General features: G+C 40.6%; 1 protein-coding gene across 3 annotated transcripts in view; it reads right to left on the bottom strand.

Moving 5' to 3' along the window:
* Window positions 1–18,379, bottom strand: part of magixb (MAGI family member, X-linked b) — a 53,162-nt gene extending 34,783 nt beyond the window's left edge. The window contains exons 1-3 of one of the 3 annotated variants that reach the window (XM_088989809.1): window positions 18,084–18,379; window positions 5,605–5,894; window positions 470–586 (exon numbers count right to left, since the gene is read on the bottom strand). In XM_088989809.1, the coding sequence (XP_088845935.1) occupies window positions 470–586; window positions 5,605–5,884 (397 nt within the window). In that variant the 5' untranslated portion in view covers window positions 5,885–5,894; window positions 18,084–18,379. Of the gene's footprint in view, window positions 1–469; window positions 587–5,604; window positions 5,895–16,440; window positions 16,894–18,083 lie in introns of those variants that run through there. The other 2 variants (XM_088989817.1, XM_088989799.1) reach the window with 2 other exon arrangements.
* Between the last annotated feature and the right edge of the window lie 941 nt (window positions 18,380–19,320).

The following is a 19,320-nucleotide window of genomic DNA, read 5'->3' as shown; positions in this document are numbered from 1 at the left end:
GATAGCTTTTTGCATCAAGTGTAAAGATGGCTTGTAAGATTGTTAGCTAGCAAGCTATATACAGGTAACATCCAGGTTACGACCGCCGCGAGTTACGACCACCCGTACTTACGATCACCCTTACAGACCCTTTTTTTTTAATTGGATGCCTGGCACCGCAACGCGCAAGCAGCCGGCAACGCGTACTACAATTTTGGCCAGCCAGCATGTCACACACTCGCACAGCAATTTAGTAGTCACGCAGTAGATTGCTGTGCGAGTGTGTTACATGCTGGCTGGCCAAAATTGTAGTACACGTTGCTGTTTGCTCGTTGCATTGCCAGGCGTAGAATTAAAATAGATAAAAATGGAAAAAAAGTGGTCGTAAGTACAGGTGGTCGTAAATCGCGCCGGTAGTCACTCGGCGTTTACCCGTATAGAGTGATGCAGGGATTGAAGACAAAATGAAGAGACTCAATGAGGCACTTACACGGTACAGCTCGGAGGAAAAGGTTCTCTCGGATGACCTGCTGAAGTGTACTGTCCACCGAGCCGGGTGTGAAGCATTTACTCAGATACAACCTGAGATCCTTGCACAACGTAGCGCCTGAAGGAAGGGCATAGAAAACAAGCATAGTGTCAAGGAAAAGTGATGAGACGTGCTCAGAAGACGAGCGATCAGGAGTAAATTGGTTTGCGCCGCAACACTTTTCACAACGCTCAGCTTCATTTCGCACTTTAGTACCTTGACTGGTATATTCACACACTCACTACCACCTCGCATTGCACCTGAGAATCGCATGCATTTTCCTTCCTCTCCGTCATGCAAAGCAAACAATCTCCTGAAGTTAATTGCCGTAGACTTCACAACCGAGGCTTTCACCGAGGGAGATCGAGCCAATCATCTGGGCCTGCGCAATTCATCTCTCTGATCACATACTATCATCTCAAGCGCTTGACACGCTCTGTTGACAGGCCGCTTGGCGTTATTGATGGACCGAGCGCATCTCTCAGCCTGTCAGTCACGCTGACAGACGACGCTTGCCCCTGCAGGCTGCCGCCGCGTCTTGCCGTCGGCGGCCGATGGTGGCAAACAGAATTCATTGGGCTATTAAAAGACATGGACGATATGCTTCCAAGTTGAGGAAGTCATCTGGATGAATGTGAGCGCATGATTGTATGTGTGTGTGTGTGTGTGTGTGTGTGTATATACGTAGACACGTGAATATATGTATATACGCATACACGTGTATATATGTGTATACGTAAACACGTGTATATATGTATATACGCATACACATGTATATACGCATACAAGTGTATATACGCATACACGTGTATGTACGCAGACACGTGTATGTACGCATACACGTGTATATACGCATACACGTGTATATATGTATATACGCGCACACGTGTATATATGCATACACGTGTATATATGTATATACGCACACACGTGTATATATGTATATACGCATACACGTGTATTTACGCATACACGTGTATGTACGCATACACGTGTATGTACGCATACACGTGTATATACGCATACACGTGTATATATGTATATACGTATACACATGTATATACGCATACACGTGTGTATATGTATATACGCATACACGTGTATATACGCATACACGTGTATGTACGCATACACGTGTATATATGTATATACGCATACACGTGTATATATGTATATACGCATACACAAGCAAAACATCTGACACCTTCAAAGTAGTCCAGACGACGGCTGAGGAAACCTTTTCATCGATGGACCACTCCTGTACGACTGAGAGCTTACACACACTGTAAAACCCAACAAGTTGAAAGTACTCAAATTTTTTATGGCAACTGATCACGTCAAAATTTTTGAGTACAGTTTACTCAAAAGTTTTGAGTAACCTGTAACCTGTTTTGAGTAACCTGTACAGGTTACTCAAAACTTTTGAGTAAACTGTACTCAAAAATTTTGACGTAATCAGTTGCCATAAAAAATTTGAGTACTTTCAACTTGTTGGGTTTTACAGTGCAGATTTAAATAATGAAATGTTTACTCAGAGAAGTATATCATCAAAGGGCGACACTTATATGAGCTATAAAAGATCTGCTACGCACTTAGGTCATTATTGGTGTCAATCAGTTATTACCCCAAAACAACCTTCAGCATCGTTAGCGCTTAATGAAGCTGAGCATCATTTGTTTTAACTTTTTACTGCCCCAGCTCCTACTTTTGTATTTTTAATTACAGCTGTACCTTTTTAAATATCCCACTAATACATTTGATTTACTTGGGCAGTTTCTCAATGACATGCTTGTACATTCTTATGAAAGGTCATAGGTCACGACCCCACCACTGTTCCAGTTGAAAGTTTCGAGTTTGAATAAAACAAGAACGGATGGGATATCCGGATGTTGTCTCGTCAGCGAGCTTAATCCAAGGTTGCATCGGTCGATTTTTATGAAGACTTGGCTTGAGAAATACAGTGATACCTTGGCTTACGAACTAAATTGGTTCCCAGAGTGTGTAAGGTGAAAAGTGTGTATCCCAAAAATTACTTTCCCATAGGTAACCATTAAAATGAGAATAATTTGTTCCCAGGTCCCCATGAATTTCTACTTTTTAATTTTCTAACCTTTAAAACTACACAAATTATACCTCATTTTGTGTATAATAAATGTGCTATGGTATTATAATTAAAGATATAAACTGGACTGTAGAATAAAGTCGTTTTAATTACCTTTGTGATGGTCGTTGATGGCTTGATGCAATGGAGTGGCCGGTTTCATCAGCATTAAATACTTGATGAGGAACGAAGCCTTCTTCTATCACCATCTTGAGGAATGATCCTTTGTAGGTGCTTTCTCTGCTATAATTTTAGCTTGTTCCTCATCAATTGTGGTTTGTTTAGCTGGGTTGATAGCTTTTTGCATCAAGTGTACAAATGGCTTGTGCGGGTTATTTGTGGAGCCTGATTGATGGGAATTTTAACCTTGCAGTCTACACTCTGCTTTGAACAATCAAAGTTGAAACTCTCCACTGTCATCTGCCTATCTCTTTAATGTTTAAACCACCTCCCCTCACCGCTGCATTCTTAACCAATCACGTGGCTTTAACCGATGACTGGGGGTGGGGAATAGAGGACTTAAGCCGGCTGCCATTTTCTTTTAGGAGAACAGGCTCGTTTGTGAATGACACATCACTCATTGTGCCAGCTCCGTGTGTATCCCGGAAAATAGTTTGTATGCCAAGGTAAAATTTTCATAAATTTAACGTTCGTAAACCGAAAAGTTCGTAAGCCAACGGGTTCGTAAACCGAGGTATCACTGTATCCCAAAATACATTTCATGTTGCTATCACAGAAACATAACAGAGTTCAAGGGAAAGTTCACAAGTATATGGTGGTTCCAATTTATAACGAGACCCGCCTTCTTAGAACATTGACACGTAGGCTCTTAGTAAATGCATACTTTGCATGTTTATGAGACCGTACTCTGTGTTCATCATATTGAGAAACGACCTACAGCAAAAACATAGTGGCGGGTGTTCGCTATGAACTGCTCTGCTTGATTACCGTGACTGTATTTATCGGAATTAATGGAGCCAAAGGGAGGCAAGCTGAGGATGTTAAATCGCATGCTGAACCATTGCTCTGAATGAGAAAGCTGGAGTATTGATTTGGTGTTTATGCTAGCATGATAACAAAACATCGGGGATATTCATCTTTTGGGTGAAACTTAACTCGTTCACTGCCAGACTACAGTGAGACCTCAACTTACAAACTTTTCGTCTTACAAACTTCACATTTCTGAAAATTAAACCTTATAATAAGCACTATTTTTCATAATACACACCCACCACGGCGGGCGGAGTGATCTTCGGCGGAAGCACACGACCGAACAGCACCAGAGGTTAAGTTACCAACAGTCCTTATGGAAGGTGACTCTCCTTCCATAAGCCATCAACGTCCATCAAAAAGGTAAATAAAACTTTATTTTACAGCACAGTTTATTTATTTAATTACAGTCCTCATGTAATGCGCCTCTCTTTCCAAACTGCAATTCCCTTTGACCTCCAACACCATTCCATCAAGCCATAAATGACCATCACAAATGTAAATAAAGTGACTTTATGATACAATGCAGTGTATTTCTTTCATTACAATACAATAGCACATTTATTATACATAGAATAAGGTATGTTGTGTGTAGTTTTAAGGCTTATTTAGTTGAAAAGTATATTTTATGGAAACCCGGGAACGGATTATTCCCATTTTAATGGTTTCCTATGGGATTTTTTTTTTTGAGATACACACTTTTCGCCTTACACACTGTCTGGGAACCAATTAAGTTCGTAAGTTGAGGTCTCACTGTATGTGCAAAAAAATGTGTCCACTCCAGTGCCAGGGTTTTCGTCATTTTCACTTTTGAACAATTGCAGGGCCCACAGAATATATAATATAATTCCATAGCACATTTATGATACATAAAATAAGGTATATTTTGTGTAGTTTTAAGGCTTAGAACATTAGAAAGTAGAAAATTATGTTTTATGGAGACCTGGGAACGGATTATTTTCATTTTAATTGTTTTCTATGGGAAATTAAATTTTGGGATACACGCTTTTCGCCTTACACACTCTGTCTGGGAACCAATTAAGTTCGTAAGCCAAGGTATCACTGTATGTCATATAAATACATTTGAGGTGAATAGTCCTAAGTTGAATCAAGTTCAAATGCAAGTTGAGCAAACTCCTAAAGGTGCCCACTACTTCCAGACGTGAGCTGAGTAAGTTGACTTGATAGTCAGAAGAAGGAGGCACCTCATCCATCACTGTCAATGTAACACGCAGTTCCTCTGTCAGCGGATGGACGAGCAGAGGCTTCCGAAATGATCGTGAATGCGCCGGTGGCCAAATCAGCTATCAATCAAGGCGGCAAGGCCACGGGGGAGGGGGGGGGGGGGAGCTGCGGTCAGGTAACACTCCGCTGACATTTTATTCCGCTTGGAAGTGACCGAGGCATCCGTTAGCCGTGCCCCGTGTTGTTATCGTCAAGGACCCATCCCAAATGACGGACAACTAGATGGCACATCACCCCTGGCACAGTCGCGACCTCGTCTGTGAGCGCTGACTGCCGATCGCCTTGAAACAACTGCGCTAATTGACGAGTGCGGATAAACATCGTGATAATAATAATAATAATACATTTCATTTACAAGCACCTTTCAAAACTCTCAAGGTCACTTTACAGTCACAGGATAAGTTGTTTTATGGGAAAGCAGAATCAGCCTTCACTCAACCTGGAAGTAACTCAAATAGAAAGCTAGCTAGCTAATAGACAGATAATTCGATAACTAAGTAACTTGGATCGAAACATTAATTATACTTAAAATAAGGTATATTTGGTGTAGTAAATTATGTTTACTGGAACCTGGGAACGGATTATTCTCATTTTAATGGTTTCCTATGGGAAATTAATTTTTGGGATACACACTTTTCGCCTTACTCTGTCTGGGAACCATTTAAGTTCGTAAGCCAAGGTATCACTGTATTTGTGAAGTCATGGTGAAAAGGCCATTGTACATTAGCTCGGTGAAAACACAATGTTTGCCCAATCATACCTGGTGACACGGTTTTGATGCGGACAGGATTGGGGCAAGAATTAAGGACCCCACGTACATCGCCAAGCGTCATGCCCAGTACAGGCGTTCCACCAATCTCCAGGATGATGTCGCCTACATTGATTCCGTCCCCTGGGGTGACCGTGACAAAAGGAAACTCTCCGTAATCGGCCCCTCCTCCGACAGCCACGCCGAGCTCCCCCGACGAGTCGATCAATGGGATGAAGGTATCTTGCATCCTGGAACGCCAGTGCAGCTTCCTCGTGGCAGTTTTAGACATGGCAAATGAGCTGCAAGGAACAGGAAACGGGATTTAGATTAGATTACATTAGATTGGATGAGCCTTTATTTGTTTTTACAGTGGAGAAATTTACATTTCACAGCAGCGAAATCAAAATACAGGAGCTACTGCGAAGGCAGCCGTTCTAGCGGCTTCAAAGTGTCATGTCAGAAAGTGTCAATCGCAGCAGAAATCTATCAAGGAAGGTGTAAATTCCGGAAGATTCACAAATAGCATTTGAAATACAGTAAAGTCTCGTTATATCGATATTCGAGGGAGTCCGAAAAAATATCGATATAACCGGGACTATCGATATATCCGACCCTGTTTGCATGTAATTTTCTCCGTGCGTGCATAGAAATAGTATCGATATAACCGGGACTATCGATATATCCGATATCGATATAACGAGACTTTACTGTACTTTCACATGCAAATGAGAATAATCAGTTAGCAACTTCCTCTGAAGGAGTTTTATTTATTTATTGTCATCACCTTTGTGATGGGGGTTCAAACAAGAAAAACATGCTTTGCAACACCAATAACGATCTTGCAATGTGGTGTAGACCTTTGCATTCAGCTTTTTTCCCATGTGAGCATATGTTTACATAACAACACGGCGAGGATGTGGAGCGAGCATGATAGAATGTTTTGGTGTTGTGAACAGCCATTCGTTGTGCTGCCGTGTGTTTGTGTTCAAACAGACAGACGCGGGCGGTACTTTCACATGCAAACAGAAAATAAATGTTTGGAAGATGAACATTTCACCTTATACACACTTTCTGGGAATCAGTTACGTTTGTTTCAAGTTTCAAGGTGGAGGTGGGGCGCCACCAGGGGTCAGCTTTGAGCCCCTTCTTATTTGCTATGGTGATGGACAGGCTGACAGACGATGTTAGACAAGAATCTCCTTGGACCATGACGTTTACAGATGACATTGTGATCTGAAGCGAGAACGGAGAACAGGTGGCGGTGAGACTAGAGATGTGGAGATATGCCACTCACCCCGGAAGTAACTCAGATAGAAAGCTAGCTTGCTAATAGACAGCTAATAGATAGCTAAGTAACTCGGATAGAAAGCTAGCTAGCTAATAGACAGCTAATTCGATAACTAAGTAACTTGGATAGAAAGGTAGCTGGCTAATAGATAGTGAACAGATAGCAAGCTAGGCCTTCACTCAACCCGGAAGTAACTCAGATAGAAAGCTAGCTTGCTAATAGACAGCTAATAGATAGCTAAGTAACTTGGATAGAAAGCTAGCTAGCTACTAGACAGCTAATTCGATAACTAAGTAACTTGGATAGAAAGGTAGCTAGCTAATAGATAGCTAACAGATAGCTAGCTAGGCCTTTACTCAACCCGGAAGTAACTCAGATAGAAAGCTAGCTTGCTAATAGACAGCTAATAGATAACTAAGTAACTCGGATAGAAAGCTAGCTAGCTAATAGACAGCTAATTCGATAACTAAGTAACTTGGATAGAAAGGTAGCTGGCTAATAGATAGCTAACAGATAGCTAGCTAGGCCTTTACTCAACCCGGAAGTAACTCAGATAGAAAGCTAGCTTGCTAATAGACAGCTAATAGATAGCTAAGTAACTCGGATAGAAAGCTAGCTAGCTAATAGACAGCTAATTCAATAACTAAGTAACTTGGATAGAAAGGTAGCTAGCTAATAGATAGTGAACAGATAGCAAGCTAGGCCTTCACTCAACCCGGAAGTAACTCAGATAGAAAGCTAGCTAATAGACAGCTAATACATAGCTAAGTAACTCAGATAGAAAGCTAGATAGCTAATAGATAGCTAACGGATAGCTAGCTAGGCCTTCACTCAACCCGGAAGTAATTCAGATAGAAAGCTAGCCGAAAGGAAAAGAAGAAGAAGTTAAGTTTGTAAGCTGAGGTATCACTGTATATTATTGTATTTCAAACACATTGGCAATACATTCAAATAAGATTTGCTACACTTATTGATCCCATAGTACCTCTGTCTTCATCAAGCAATTAGCCATTATGCATCACTTAATCGTCACATTCCAAATCCTCTTAAGCGAATGCGAGACGACGATGACCCTCGCCTATGAGAGGGATAACAAGGGCAGCGTTTCAGGGCCAGATAAGCCTGAGCGGCGGCACCCTCAAGGCTGAACGAATTCCATTAGACAGCAAGAGAAGGACACCGTACGTCTTTTCATTCCTTTCTGACGGACACCAGTGACAGGATTGGCTGTTTGTGATTGGAGGAAGAGATGAAAATGAGAAGGAAGGTTGTGAAGGACAGAGGGATGGGCTCTGGCAGGAGTAACATGAGAGGAGATAAGTGCAAAGGTCACGGGAAGATGGGGAAGCGCCGCTCAGCCTGAGTCTGGCGCAGGAAGCGACTGTTTAAACTTGGCAACATGAGTCCGTTCGGCAGATCCCATTGGATGTATTCACAACTGGTCAGAACTCGGAAAATCGTTTACACCAAGTACAAACTAAAAATACTATGATCAACAGTAAATACATACGTCATATTTGGCAAACACGAGATGGGTTATAGGCCTAAAATATCTGGATTGTATCTACCCCGGTCAAGGTTGATGCTTCGTACTGATCTCACAAACGTTTATTGTGGACCACTTGGAACACCGTGAAAACTAAAGGACATTAAAACGACAACATTACAATAAGTTTGACAAGACATACAGTAAATAAGCAAATTAATAACGCACCGTGCGCACCTTATTACCCGAAAGTAGATAAACTTTGACGTAGACTTTAGACCAGGGGTCGGGAACCTTTTTGACCAAGAGAGGCATAAAAGTAAAATATTTAGAAGTGTTTTTCAGTGGGGAGGTGGTTTAAACATTAAAGAGACAGGCAGACGACAGAGAGTGACAAAATGGATAAAAAACAGTGACATTTGGACTAGTTTCAAAATTGATAGTTCAAAGGCAGAGTGTAGACTGCAAGGTTAAAATTCCCATCAATCAGGCTCCACAAGCCATCTGTACACTTGATGCAAAAAGCTATCAACCCCCCAGCTAAACGGAACACAATTGATGAGGAACAAGGTAAAATTATGGCAGAGAAGGCACCTCCAAGGGATTATTCCTCAAGATGTACGTTTTTTTTCTTTAATTATAATACCATAGCACATTTATTATAGATAAAATAACGTATATTTTGTGTAGTTTGAAGGCTTATTAAATTAGAAAGTAGAAAATTATGTTTTATGGGGACCTGGGAATGGATTATTCTCATTTTAATGGTTTCCTATGGGAAATTATTTTTTGGGATACACACTTTTCGCCTTACACACTCTATCTGGGAACCAATTAAGTTCGTAAGCCAAGGTATCACTGTATTTGTTTCTGTCTTTAACAGAATTGTATCGACCACAATTGTAATTGAATTGGACAGTAGTTACGACACTGTAGCATTATGGTATGTCTGGAAAAAAAACAATGCAAAATGAACTTCAATAAATCTTAATCACACACACGTGTATGAATCCTTATTCATATTCCATCAAGCGTGGCTCATTCAGGGGTTGGTCTGAAGAGTTCTTCAGACATCCGTGCAGTCGTCTGTAATGATGCAAATGCTAAAAATAAAACCACTGATTGGCGCTGGGTATTAATCCAATCCTGTTGAGCATTCTCTGCCGCCCATTGCGCGTGTTTGTTCTGTGGCGACGATACACGCACTCGCTGCAGTCTTGACCTCATGCGTCGGAGGTCACGTTAATGAGCCACAGCGTGTCTGAACGGCCCGAAACCGGACTCGTGCCATCGTGGCGTTTACTGCTGATAAAACCGGCCACTCCATTCCATCAACGACCATCACAAAGGTAAATAAAACCACTTTATTATACAGTACATTTTTTTCTTTAACAATAATACCATAGCACATTTATTATAGCTAAAATAAGGTATATTTTGTTTAGTTTTAACGCTTAGAAAATTAGAAAGTAGAAAATTATGTTTTATGAGGACCTGGGAACGGATTATTCTCATTTTAATGGTTTCCTATGGGAAATTAAATTTTGGGAATACACACTTTTCGCCTTACACACTCTGTTTGGGTACCAATTAAGATTGTAAGCCAAGGTATCACTGTAGTTATGAACACCCCATTGTCGACATTCTGTTTCAACTGGAAATATGATCGACAATAACAAAATTAGCTGTTTTTCTTAGCTCAGCCACAATGCGCAATAAATCGACGCAGGTCGACTTGATATTTTGTGTTCTCCTTTTAAATTGTTTGTCCTTTCTTTATGTGAATTTTTAGGCTGGCTATGTGTTTTCTCAGCTCGATTGTGAGGGTTGTGCCAATTTGTCTCGGAGGACTTTTTTCATATGACCGAAGTCAGCATTAGCAACCATTACATAATAAAATCATTACAGACCAGTTACTGCACATTTAGAGGCAAATGTGTACACGTTTGTGCATGCTCGTTTAAACAGTGCACACATCTGGATAATTGCAATATTCACCGAGTCATCGTACAACCACACGTACAACACGTGTGAACGCACAAATCATGACGAATATTTCCACATGTGAAACACCTACTGGAAGGAAGACAACAAACACACACAGAGGAAAGCATACATGTTTGCAATCGATTAAATAATTTATTCCGCGTCATTTTGAGGCATCCGTGGTGGGAAATGTCGCACCAAAAAAGGGCAGAAAATGGCGACAAAGGCGTGTAAGGAATGAATCAGCCCGTTTCCAAAGGCTGATTAATTCCTTACATGGAGCTTTGTCGCCCTCTTCTGCCTCTTTTTGGTCCTACACGACGTTTTCAGACCAAAGTACAGCAAAATGCATTGACGTGATGGAAGGACTGCTACAATGTGTCCTTTCTTCGGTCAGAGGCGTTCCTTCAGTGACGTCACGTGCGGACTTGTCATAAACTCAAAAGCAAGACTTCCGGAATATTCAGCGCGAGTCTTAAAATGTAAAATATAGCTATATCCTGCCCTGACCTCTCCCTCGCGACATTCCCACCAAACTGAACAAGCTGAACTAAAGCCCCGTCCTGCACGCCCACTTCCAAATCTAGGGCACGCCAATGCCACGCACAAAATGGACAGCGGTGGCAGATTTAAAAATCAAAGATTAAATGCATGTAGCTGGTAAAACATAGAATAGACCTCACGGCGACACACAAAAAAAAAAGCACGGTAGCGTTCTTACATACTCAATACCGAACATGAAAGTACATGAAAAAGCCGATAAGAATATGTGGAATGAAAAGACGTGTGGCACGCCAGCAACTCATCGTAAATCTACGCCAGTGAATAATAATAATCATTATGATACATTTTATTTACAAGCGTCTTTCAAAACTCTCAAGGACACTTTACAGTCACAGGCTATTTCTTTCTGCGGGTGAGCAGCGGCAGCCACATGCGCCAGCGATCACTCAAACCTATTAACAATTCCGCCATCACAAAGCACCTCCTGGATAGAGATAGCTAGTTAGATAGATACACTGTACTTAGACAGACAGACAGACAGCGCTAGATAGGGCTAAATAAAGCTAGCTAGCTACAGCTAGCTCACGAGAGCTAGCAAGTTTGCTAAAGCTAGCTAACTAGTTTAGTTCAAAGGCAGAGTGTAGACTGTAAAGTTAAAATATCCCATTTATCAGGCTCCACAAATAACCCGCATAAGCCATCTGTACAATTTGAAGAGAACATACAAGCAAGGCAACCAGCTATTAATGAAGTTTCTAATGTGGTAAATAAAACGACTTTATTATACAGTACAGTTTATTTCTTGAATTACAATAAAATAGCACATTTACTATACATAAAATAAGGTATATTTTGTGCAGTTTTAAGGCTTATGTAGTGGAAAATTATGTTTTAAGGGCACCTGGGAACGGATTATTGTCATTTGAATGGCTTCTTATAGGAAATTAATGTTCGGCAGACTAACTTTTCGCCTTACACACTCTGTGTGGGAACCAGTTAAGTTCGTAAGCCAAGGTATCACTCTTTACAATGTTCATTTTTACAACATGTAACATATAAACTTAACGCCACTGTAAGTGTCACACACCTGAAAAGGGGACGAAGTGAGAGTGACGTTCCCTTTGGGGATATTTTAACCTTTCAGGATCAAGGTCAAGGAATGCATGTACATGTTGTGCTGTGTTAATGCAGCTGTAGTCAGGAATACAGCTGAGATAAGAGGTCCTCTCACTTAGTCTGCCATGACGCATTAGGCCTCACACTGCGACCGGAGATGAGCTCTCGGCAGGAAGCAGCAGCAATTTCATCAAACTCGCAGCTGAGAATTACGCATGGGGGGGGGGAAATGGTCAATACGGTGATACCTCGGTTTACGAACCCCTTGACTTAAGAACTTTTCGGTTTACGAATGTTAAATTTATGAACATTTTACCTTGGCATACAAACTATTTTTCGGGATACACACGGAGCTGCCACAATGAGTGATGTGTCGAACGAGCCCGTTCTCCTAAAAGAAAATGGCAGCCGGCTTGTTTTGTTCCTCTATTCCCCGCCCCAAGTTGGTTAAAGGAACATGATTGGTCAAGAACGCAGCAGTGAGGGGGGGTGGGCTTTACAGATAGAGAGAATGAAGCCATTCTCCAAAAAAGAAAATGGCCGCTAACATTTTTTTTTTGCCCTCTATTCCCCGCCCCCAGTCATCGGTTAAAGCCACGTGATTGGTCAAGAACGCAGCAGTGAGGAAAGGTGGTTTAAACATTAAAGAGACATGCGGACGACAGAGAGAGTGCGACAAAATGGATACAAAACAGTGACATTTGGACTTGTTTCAACTATGATATTATTGACTCCGAGCTTTTATTGTAACAAAATTAGCGATTCACAGGAAAGGTCACACCTAAGCAGGTCTTCCTCAGGTTGGTGTCTTCCATTCGTGCTGATTCAGTAAAGCCACGGTTGAAGGTGACTCCTCCTCCTCCCTCGCCTGCTTCCCCACATATCGATCCCTCACTCCCATCCGACTCAAGGATACACGGATTCATTGCTTTCTTGACATTTCAGATATGCCGCTGTGTAAATGCTAACGACACACGTCACCGGTGAAAAATAAATAAAAATAAAAATAAATAAAAATGGACTCCGTACTGTAAATATGGGTTGATGCAATACAGCTACATATATTAATATACAGTGATAGAGGCTTACAAACTTAATTGGTTCCCAGACAGAGTGTGTAAGGCGAAAAGTGTCTATCCCAAAAATTAATTTCCCATAGGAAACCATTAAAATGAGAATAATCCGTTCCCAGATCCCCATAAAACATACAGTAAAGTCTCGTTATATCGATATTCAAGGGAGTCCGAAAAAATATCGATATAACCGGGACTATCGATATATCCGACCCTGTTTGCATGTAATTTTCTCCGTGCGTGCATAGAAATAGTATCGATATAACCGGGACTATCGATATATCCGATATCGATATAACGAGACTTTACTGTACTTTTCTACTTTCTAATTTTCTAGGTCTTAAAACTACACAAAATATACCTTATTTTATGTATAAAAAATACAATAATTTTGGGTACTTTTTTTCATCTGAAACCACCGTGTTGATCGCGGATCGAAGGAAAACTACATTAATAACGAGATGGTGAATCGTTGTGTGTCGCAGCTAATAGCGGTGACACGCATAATGAAAGTGGACGTTGACACAAATTCCCAGCGGACAAATCAGCCCATTTCCAAAGGAGATTGGGCGCCATCTTGTGCATTTTCTGGGCGCTACATTGGAGTCCAGATGGCTTTAATTGATACGGAAGGACTTCTTTAATCGATTACAAACATTTATGCTTTCCTCTTCAGAACTATTTGAATCATATTCATCACTGGATGAGTAACAAGAAAGCATCTTCTCCGAATATGAACTCTCTGAAGCCATTGTTTTGATTCTGGAGCAAGGCAGTTTGTGACCAATAGTGACATCACGAACAAGGGGGCGGGACTTTCTGAATCTCCCCAGTTTTCTAGCTCATTTTGTGGCAGTTTTGGAACACTTTTACTCATTTTTATTGGAGTTTTGCATTTGACTAAAAATATCAGCCTGCGTGTTTTGAGTATTTTTAGATACTATAAAACGTTTTTCTGATGTCAGTTAGGGAACAAAAAAAAAACGGTGTCGGTTGTCCTTTAACAGTGGGCCAACCGATCCAAATCGAATCAGCCCGGAAAAAAAAAAGGTGAGCATGTGAATCTTCTTGCCGTGTTGTCGTTGAGATTTCGCGAATTGTGGTGTGGACTAAGAATAGAGCAGACTACAAGTGCAGAATCTAAATGCGGTGGCTGGGAGCAAAAGGTTTGGACCACAGATGGGAGAATGTGCCTGCGTAGCCCTGCCCTGTCAAGGGTAAACACACACACACACACACACACAGAGGCACAATATGCACACACACCATTTTTTTTTCTTTCCTCACCTTAAAACAGCGGCATGAATATGCATAAAGCCGAAGGACACAGGAGGTATCTAATTAGGCAATCAGCAACTCCCCCGATGGAACCCGATGACAGAGGTGCCTCACTTTTCTCCTCCCCTCTTGTTAGTCATGCTCCCTATTTACATCCATTTTTACTCAAGGGGTGATCCGGACTTCAAGCCATTATTATTGTAACAAATCAATCAAAACATCCTTGACTGCAAAGGGCAACAGAGCACCGGTATAAAGTCAAGGCCATGCATCGTCATCCGTCAGCGCTCTGCATGACGCAGGGACACGCCCTCAACCGGATAACACATACCTTGAGCTAGTTATGCGCAGCTTCACGCAAACAACTCGAGAAAACAGCCATCTGTTCCTCGCCAAGGTGAGTTGGAGCTAAATCACACCTTGGACTGGTGATAGAGATTAGACAGAATAGAAGTTATCATATTTAAAAAGTTTCATGCTGTTGTATGCTTAGTCAACATGTGTGACTCAAATACACAATTGAAGCACAGACAACCTGAGGTCAATCTGAGGTCAACAAACACAGTCTCTTAAACTGTCATCTTCATCTAGGAGATCTGGCAGAATTTAGGACTTGGGAAACTCCTTTATCACCGAAGCCATTTATGACTTGAAACTCCTTCACAGGAAGAGCTCATAAGGCAGGTTACAAATTTATCAGTTCATGGAAAAGAATGTTTTATTGCTTACAGCTGTTCATGCTTAGAACTCAAGAGGCGTGGTATTCTAATCAAGAAAACTATGTTTTACTAATGTATCACTTAAAATTCATATTCTTTCAATAAATAGCTTGGCAGAGGGCTGCAGAATTCAGGCGTCTGTCATGAATGACTACGTCTCCTGTCAGCAGTAAAAGACAATCTTTCTGTGTTCGAGCCTTTGTCTACAGTGTGCGACCGAACATTTGGTTGCCAGTTAATTGCAGGGGTGGGGGCTTGAAATACAGGTTTGATTCGATAAATACCGTATTTATTCGAGTATAATGCACAAAATGTTCAACCTAAAAAAGTACTCAAAGTTTAGGTGCGCGTTATAAACGAGGCCAGGGAAAAATAAACCTTTTCATATACAGTGATACCTCAACTTACGAGCGCTTTAGTTCATGAACTTTTCGCCTTACGAACGTTAAATTCGCGAAAATATAATCTTGGCATTCAAACTATTTTTCGGGAAAAACACGGAGCGCCACAATGAATGATGTGTCGTTCGCGAACAAGCTGGTTCTTGCAGCTCCTGAAATGGCAGCCGGCTTTTTTTCCTCTATTCCCCGCCCCCAGTCTTCGGTTAAAGCCGCACGTGATTGGTCAAGATCCGTGGTAGAGGAGGGAGGGGATACACACAGCAAGACACACGCAGCAGTGAGCGGGGGGAGGGGTTATAGAAACAGAAACACACACACACGCGAAAGGGAGACGACAGAGCTTGAAACAAAAAAAAAACAAAAGTGAAAAAAAAAACAAGTGAAAAGGTGAGAAAATTAAATTTGGACTTGTTTCAACTTTTTTGATATTTTAAACGCAGAGTATGGTCTGCAAGGTTAAAATATGCCATCAATCAGGCTCCAAAAATAACAACAATAACAAGCAATCTGTACAATTTGAAGAGAACATACAAGCAAGGGAACCAGCTATTAATGAAGTTTCTAGTGTGTTTGCCTCCATATGTTGCTATTGCAATATCATAATTTCAAAGATGTAAAACGCAGAGCTACTTGAGACACTTTATGCAAAAAGCTATCCATTCCATCATACCATCAACGACCATCACAAAGGCAAATAAAACAACTTTATTATACAGTACCGTTCATTTCTTTTATTACAATACAATCGCACATTTAACACATAAAATCGACATAAAATAAAGTGTATTTTGTGTAGTTTTAAAACAACACACAACCACAAATTCAAGGCAATCTTCAAACTTTATAGTGAAGAAAACACAACTAGCAAAGGATCACCCGCTGTATACAAACTTGACCTGTTCACTTGACCCGAACCACACATTCACATTTCATGCATGCACGCGTCGGATGCTGCTGGTGCAAATCCCGTATCATTCACTGCCTGTTTACTGACCTGCTGTGGCGCTGACACACACACATCCTCTTCAAGCAGTTGAGCCGCTCAAAGAGGATCCTTTTGAACGCGTCTATATACATTACTGAGCGGAAGTGCACGTTAAATCCTGCACTTGCGAATGACTCTTGATTTGAAGGAAGAAAGCACAAACGTGGCGGTGGTGATGGCTGCAATGAGCAATGCCTCCGCTACTGCCACCGCGTCCCGGAGAAAGAAAACTCGAGAGGATGCGAGCGTCTGACGGGATATTTGGACACAAGTGAGAGAGCGAGAGAGTAGAGAGAAAAGAGGGGAGAGAGCGTGATGGCACATTGCTCACGCTCGCGCACACAATCTGGCAAGCTGCTTACAAACATGTCGCTCAATGGATCATGCCTGACATGCTCTTTTAATTTATGACGTCACAACACACTTTAATTCCAAACAAGCAGCGGTGTAGTCGTCCCTTAAAGGACAACCGACGCCTCCGGACAAGTGTCCATAATTTGTAAAATGGCTTCAAATGACTTCTACTGAGCGTATTTTAATGATATTCCACCGCATATAGCTATATTTTACGTTTTAAGACTGGCGCTGAACATTCAGGAAGTCTTGTTTTTGAGTTGGTGACGAGTCCGTACGTGACGTTAGAAAAGGACCGCCTCCTGATCGTAAAAAAGACGCATTGTAGCGTCTTTCCATCATGTCAATGTATTTTGCTGTACTGTTTTGTTTTTTTGAAAACCTTGTGTTACACCCAAAAGCCGCCAGCAGAGGGAGTCCAAGCTCCATGGAAGGAATTTATCAGCCTGTGGAAACGGGCTGATTCATTCCTCACAGCTCGGTGGCCATTTTCTTGCCTCTTTTTGGGTGAGACATTCCCCCCCGCCCGTTTGCCTCAAAATGACACGGAATAAATTATTTAATCGATTGCAAACATGTATGCTTTCCTCTTCAGAACTATTGGAATCATATTCATAACTGGATGAGTAACAAGAAAGCATATTATCCGAATCTGAAGCCATTGTTTTTATTCTCCAGCAATGCCAGCGTTCACTCTAGCCGAAAGTAACTCAAATAGATAGTAAGCTAGCTTGCAAAAAAAGTTAATTCCTAAATCTTAACTATTTATTTATTTGGTAATTAATCGAGTTATTTATTTATTTACTAATTCATTTATTTGCCTGTCTGTGTATTTATGTTATTTGTCCAATAATAATAATAATAATAATAATAATAATAATAACAACAATAATAACAATAATAATAATAATAATAATAATAATAATCCACAAATCTGTCATTTCTACTCGCTCACTATTATGAAATTATCGTGACTTCATTAGGAGCAGTTTTTAGTTACTACTGGTCACACAAATGAATCCAAAATGTATTTATCATGAGTGTTGGTTATTTTTTTGAACATTTATTTCAATAAAATACTTTAAATCTATAACTGACAATGCATTCTTGTTGATATTTAACATAAAATACAACACAAATCATTCTCTTCCAAACATCAAAAACAATCAATTCAATTAAAACAGCACTGTCATAAAATTGAAATAAATTGAAATAAAATTGCAATAAAAAGTGGGTATACGCCGGTATACGGCGTATATCCACTTATTTTTCGACTACTTTTGCAAACAAGCTCTTACCTCCATTTTGGCTTTCTCTGCTGTAAATAAATTCAATATGTGGAGTTCGGTTCCTCTGGCGTGGTTGTTAGGCATTTTTTTATCTTTTTACTTCGTCTTCTTTTTTTATTATTATTTGTTTTAATTTGAGTGCAATTTAGCTAGGCGTTGCATTGAAGTTTCAGCGCCGTGCGTCTATTGTTGCACACGACTCGGTATCGCATTTGATAGAGGTGTCCACAAGAGAAAAGAAAGTGATTCCACGCTGATCTCACAAAGCGAAATAGAAGGGCAAGACGTCAAGACAAGAGGGCAAACACAAAGAAGGTCAAATGGGAAGTTGAGAGGCGGAAGCTTGGGAGGGAAGACAATGGAAAGGAGTTAAATGTTCCGCCCCTTGTTTGACTCAAGGAAATCTACCTGCAACATTTTGCGAAACTATGGAAGAGCATTAGGGCCAGATTTAAAGTCACAAATATGCTAGATTTAAAGGATAACCGGCGTGACATCACGAACAAGGGAGCGGGACCTTCTAAAACTCACCATTTCCGAGGTTATTTTGAAATAGTTTTGGGACACTTTAACTCATTTTTATTGGTGTTTTGCATTTGACTAAAAATATCAGCCTGCGTGTTTTGGTTATTTTAGATGCTATAAAAAATGCTTTTTCTGATGTCAATTAGGAAACAAAAACATGGTGTCGTTTGTTCTTTAAAGTCACAAATTTGCTAAATTTGAAGTTACAAATTAGCTAGATTTATAAAAAAAAAACTTTCAGAATTTGAGATACATCATTCGGTTGTGCGGTGAGTTAGCAGCCTAATGAACTACATACTTCCGAGAGAACACGAACGCGACCAAAAGTATTGACATTGTGTACGTAGTTAGGCCATGAAAACCTTCTAAAATAAATGAATTACACCATAACTGCAACTCCACAGGTCGCCACTTCTGTTCTGCAAATTATCTCGTCTCACAAGGCTGCTAACGCTAACCCACCGCACCTTCCGTTAAAATATCGGCAAATATAGGCTTTGTCCATTTTTGAAACTTGTCTGGAAAAAAAAACTTTTAATATTTTATTGGCCTTGACACCTTGTGTCACTGCATTATTGTATTATGGCTACTATTTTACGTGATCAATTTATTGTTATCATTGTTATTGCTTTTGTATTTGTTTATATGCGTTTGCTATACAGTATGTGCAACACATTGTCTGAAGCTGATGATGTTTTTTTATATTCTTCACACAAAACGT

The sequence above is a fragment of the Hippocampus bargibanti genome, linkage group LG01 (assembly GCF_051943395.1).
Source record: "Hippocampus bargibanti isolate YZ-2025 linkage group LG01, ASM5194339v1, whole genome shotgun sequence".
Taxonomy (NCBI): Eukaryota; Metazoa; Chordata; class Actinopteri; order Syngnathiformes; family Syngnathidae; genus Hippocampus; species Hippocampus bargibanti.
Note: the sequence above shows the minus strand (reverse complement) of the source record. Positions and strands in the feature narration are given on the sequence as shown.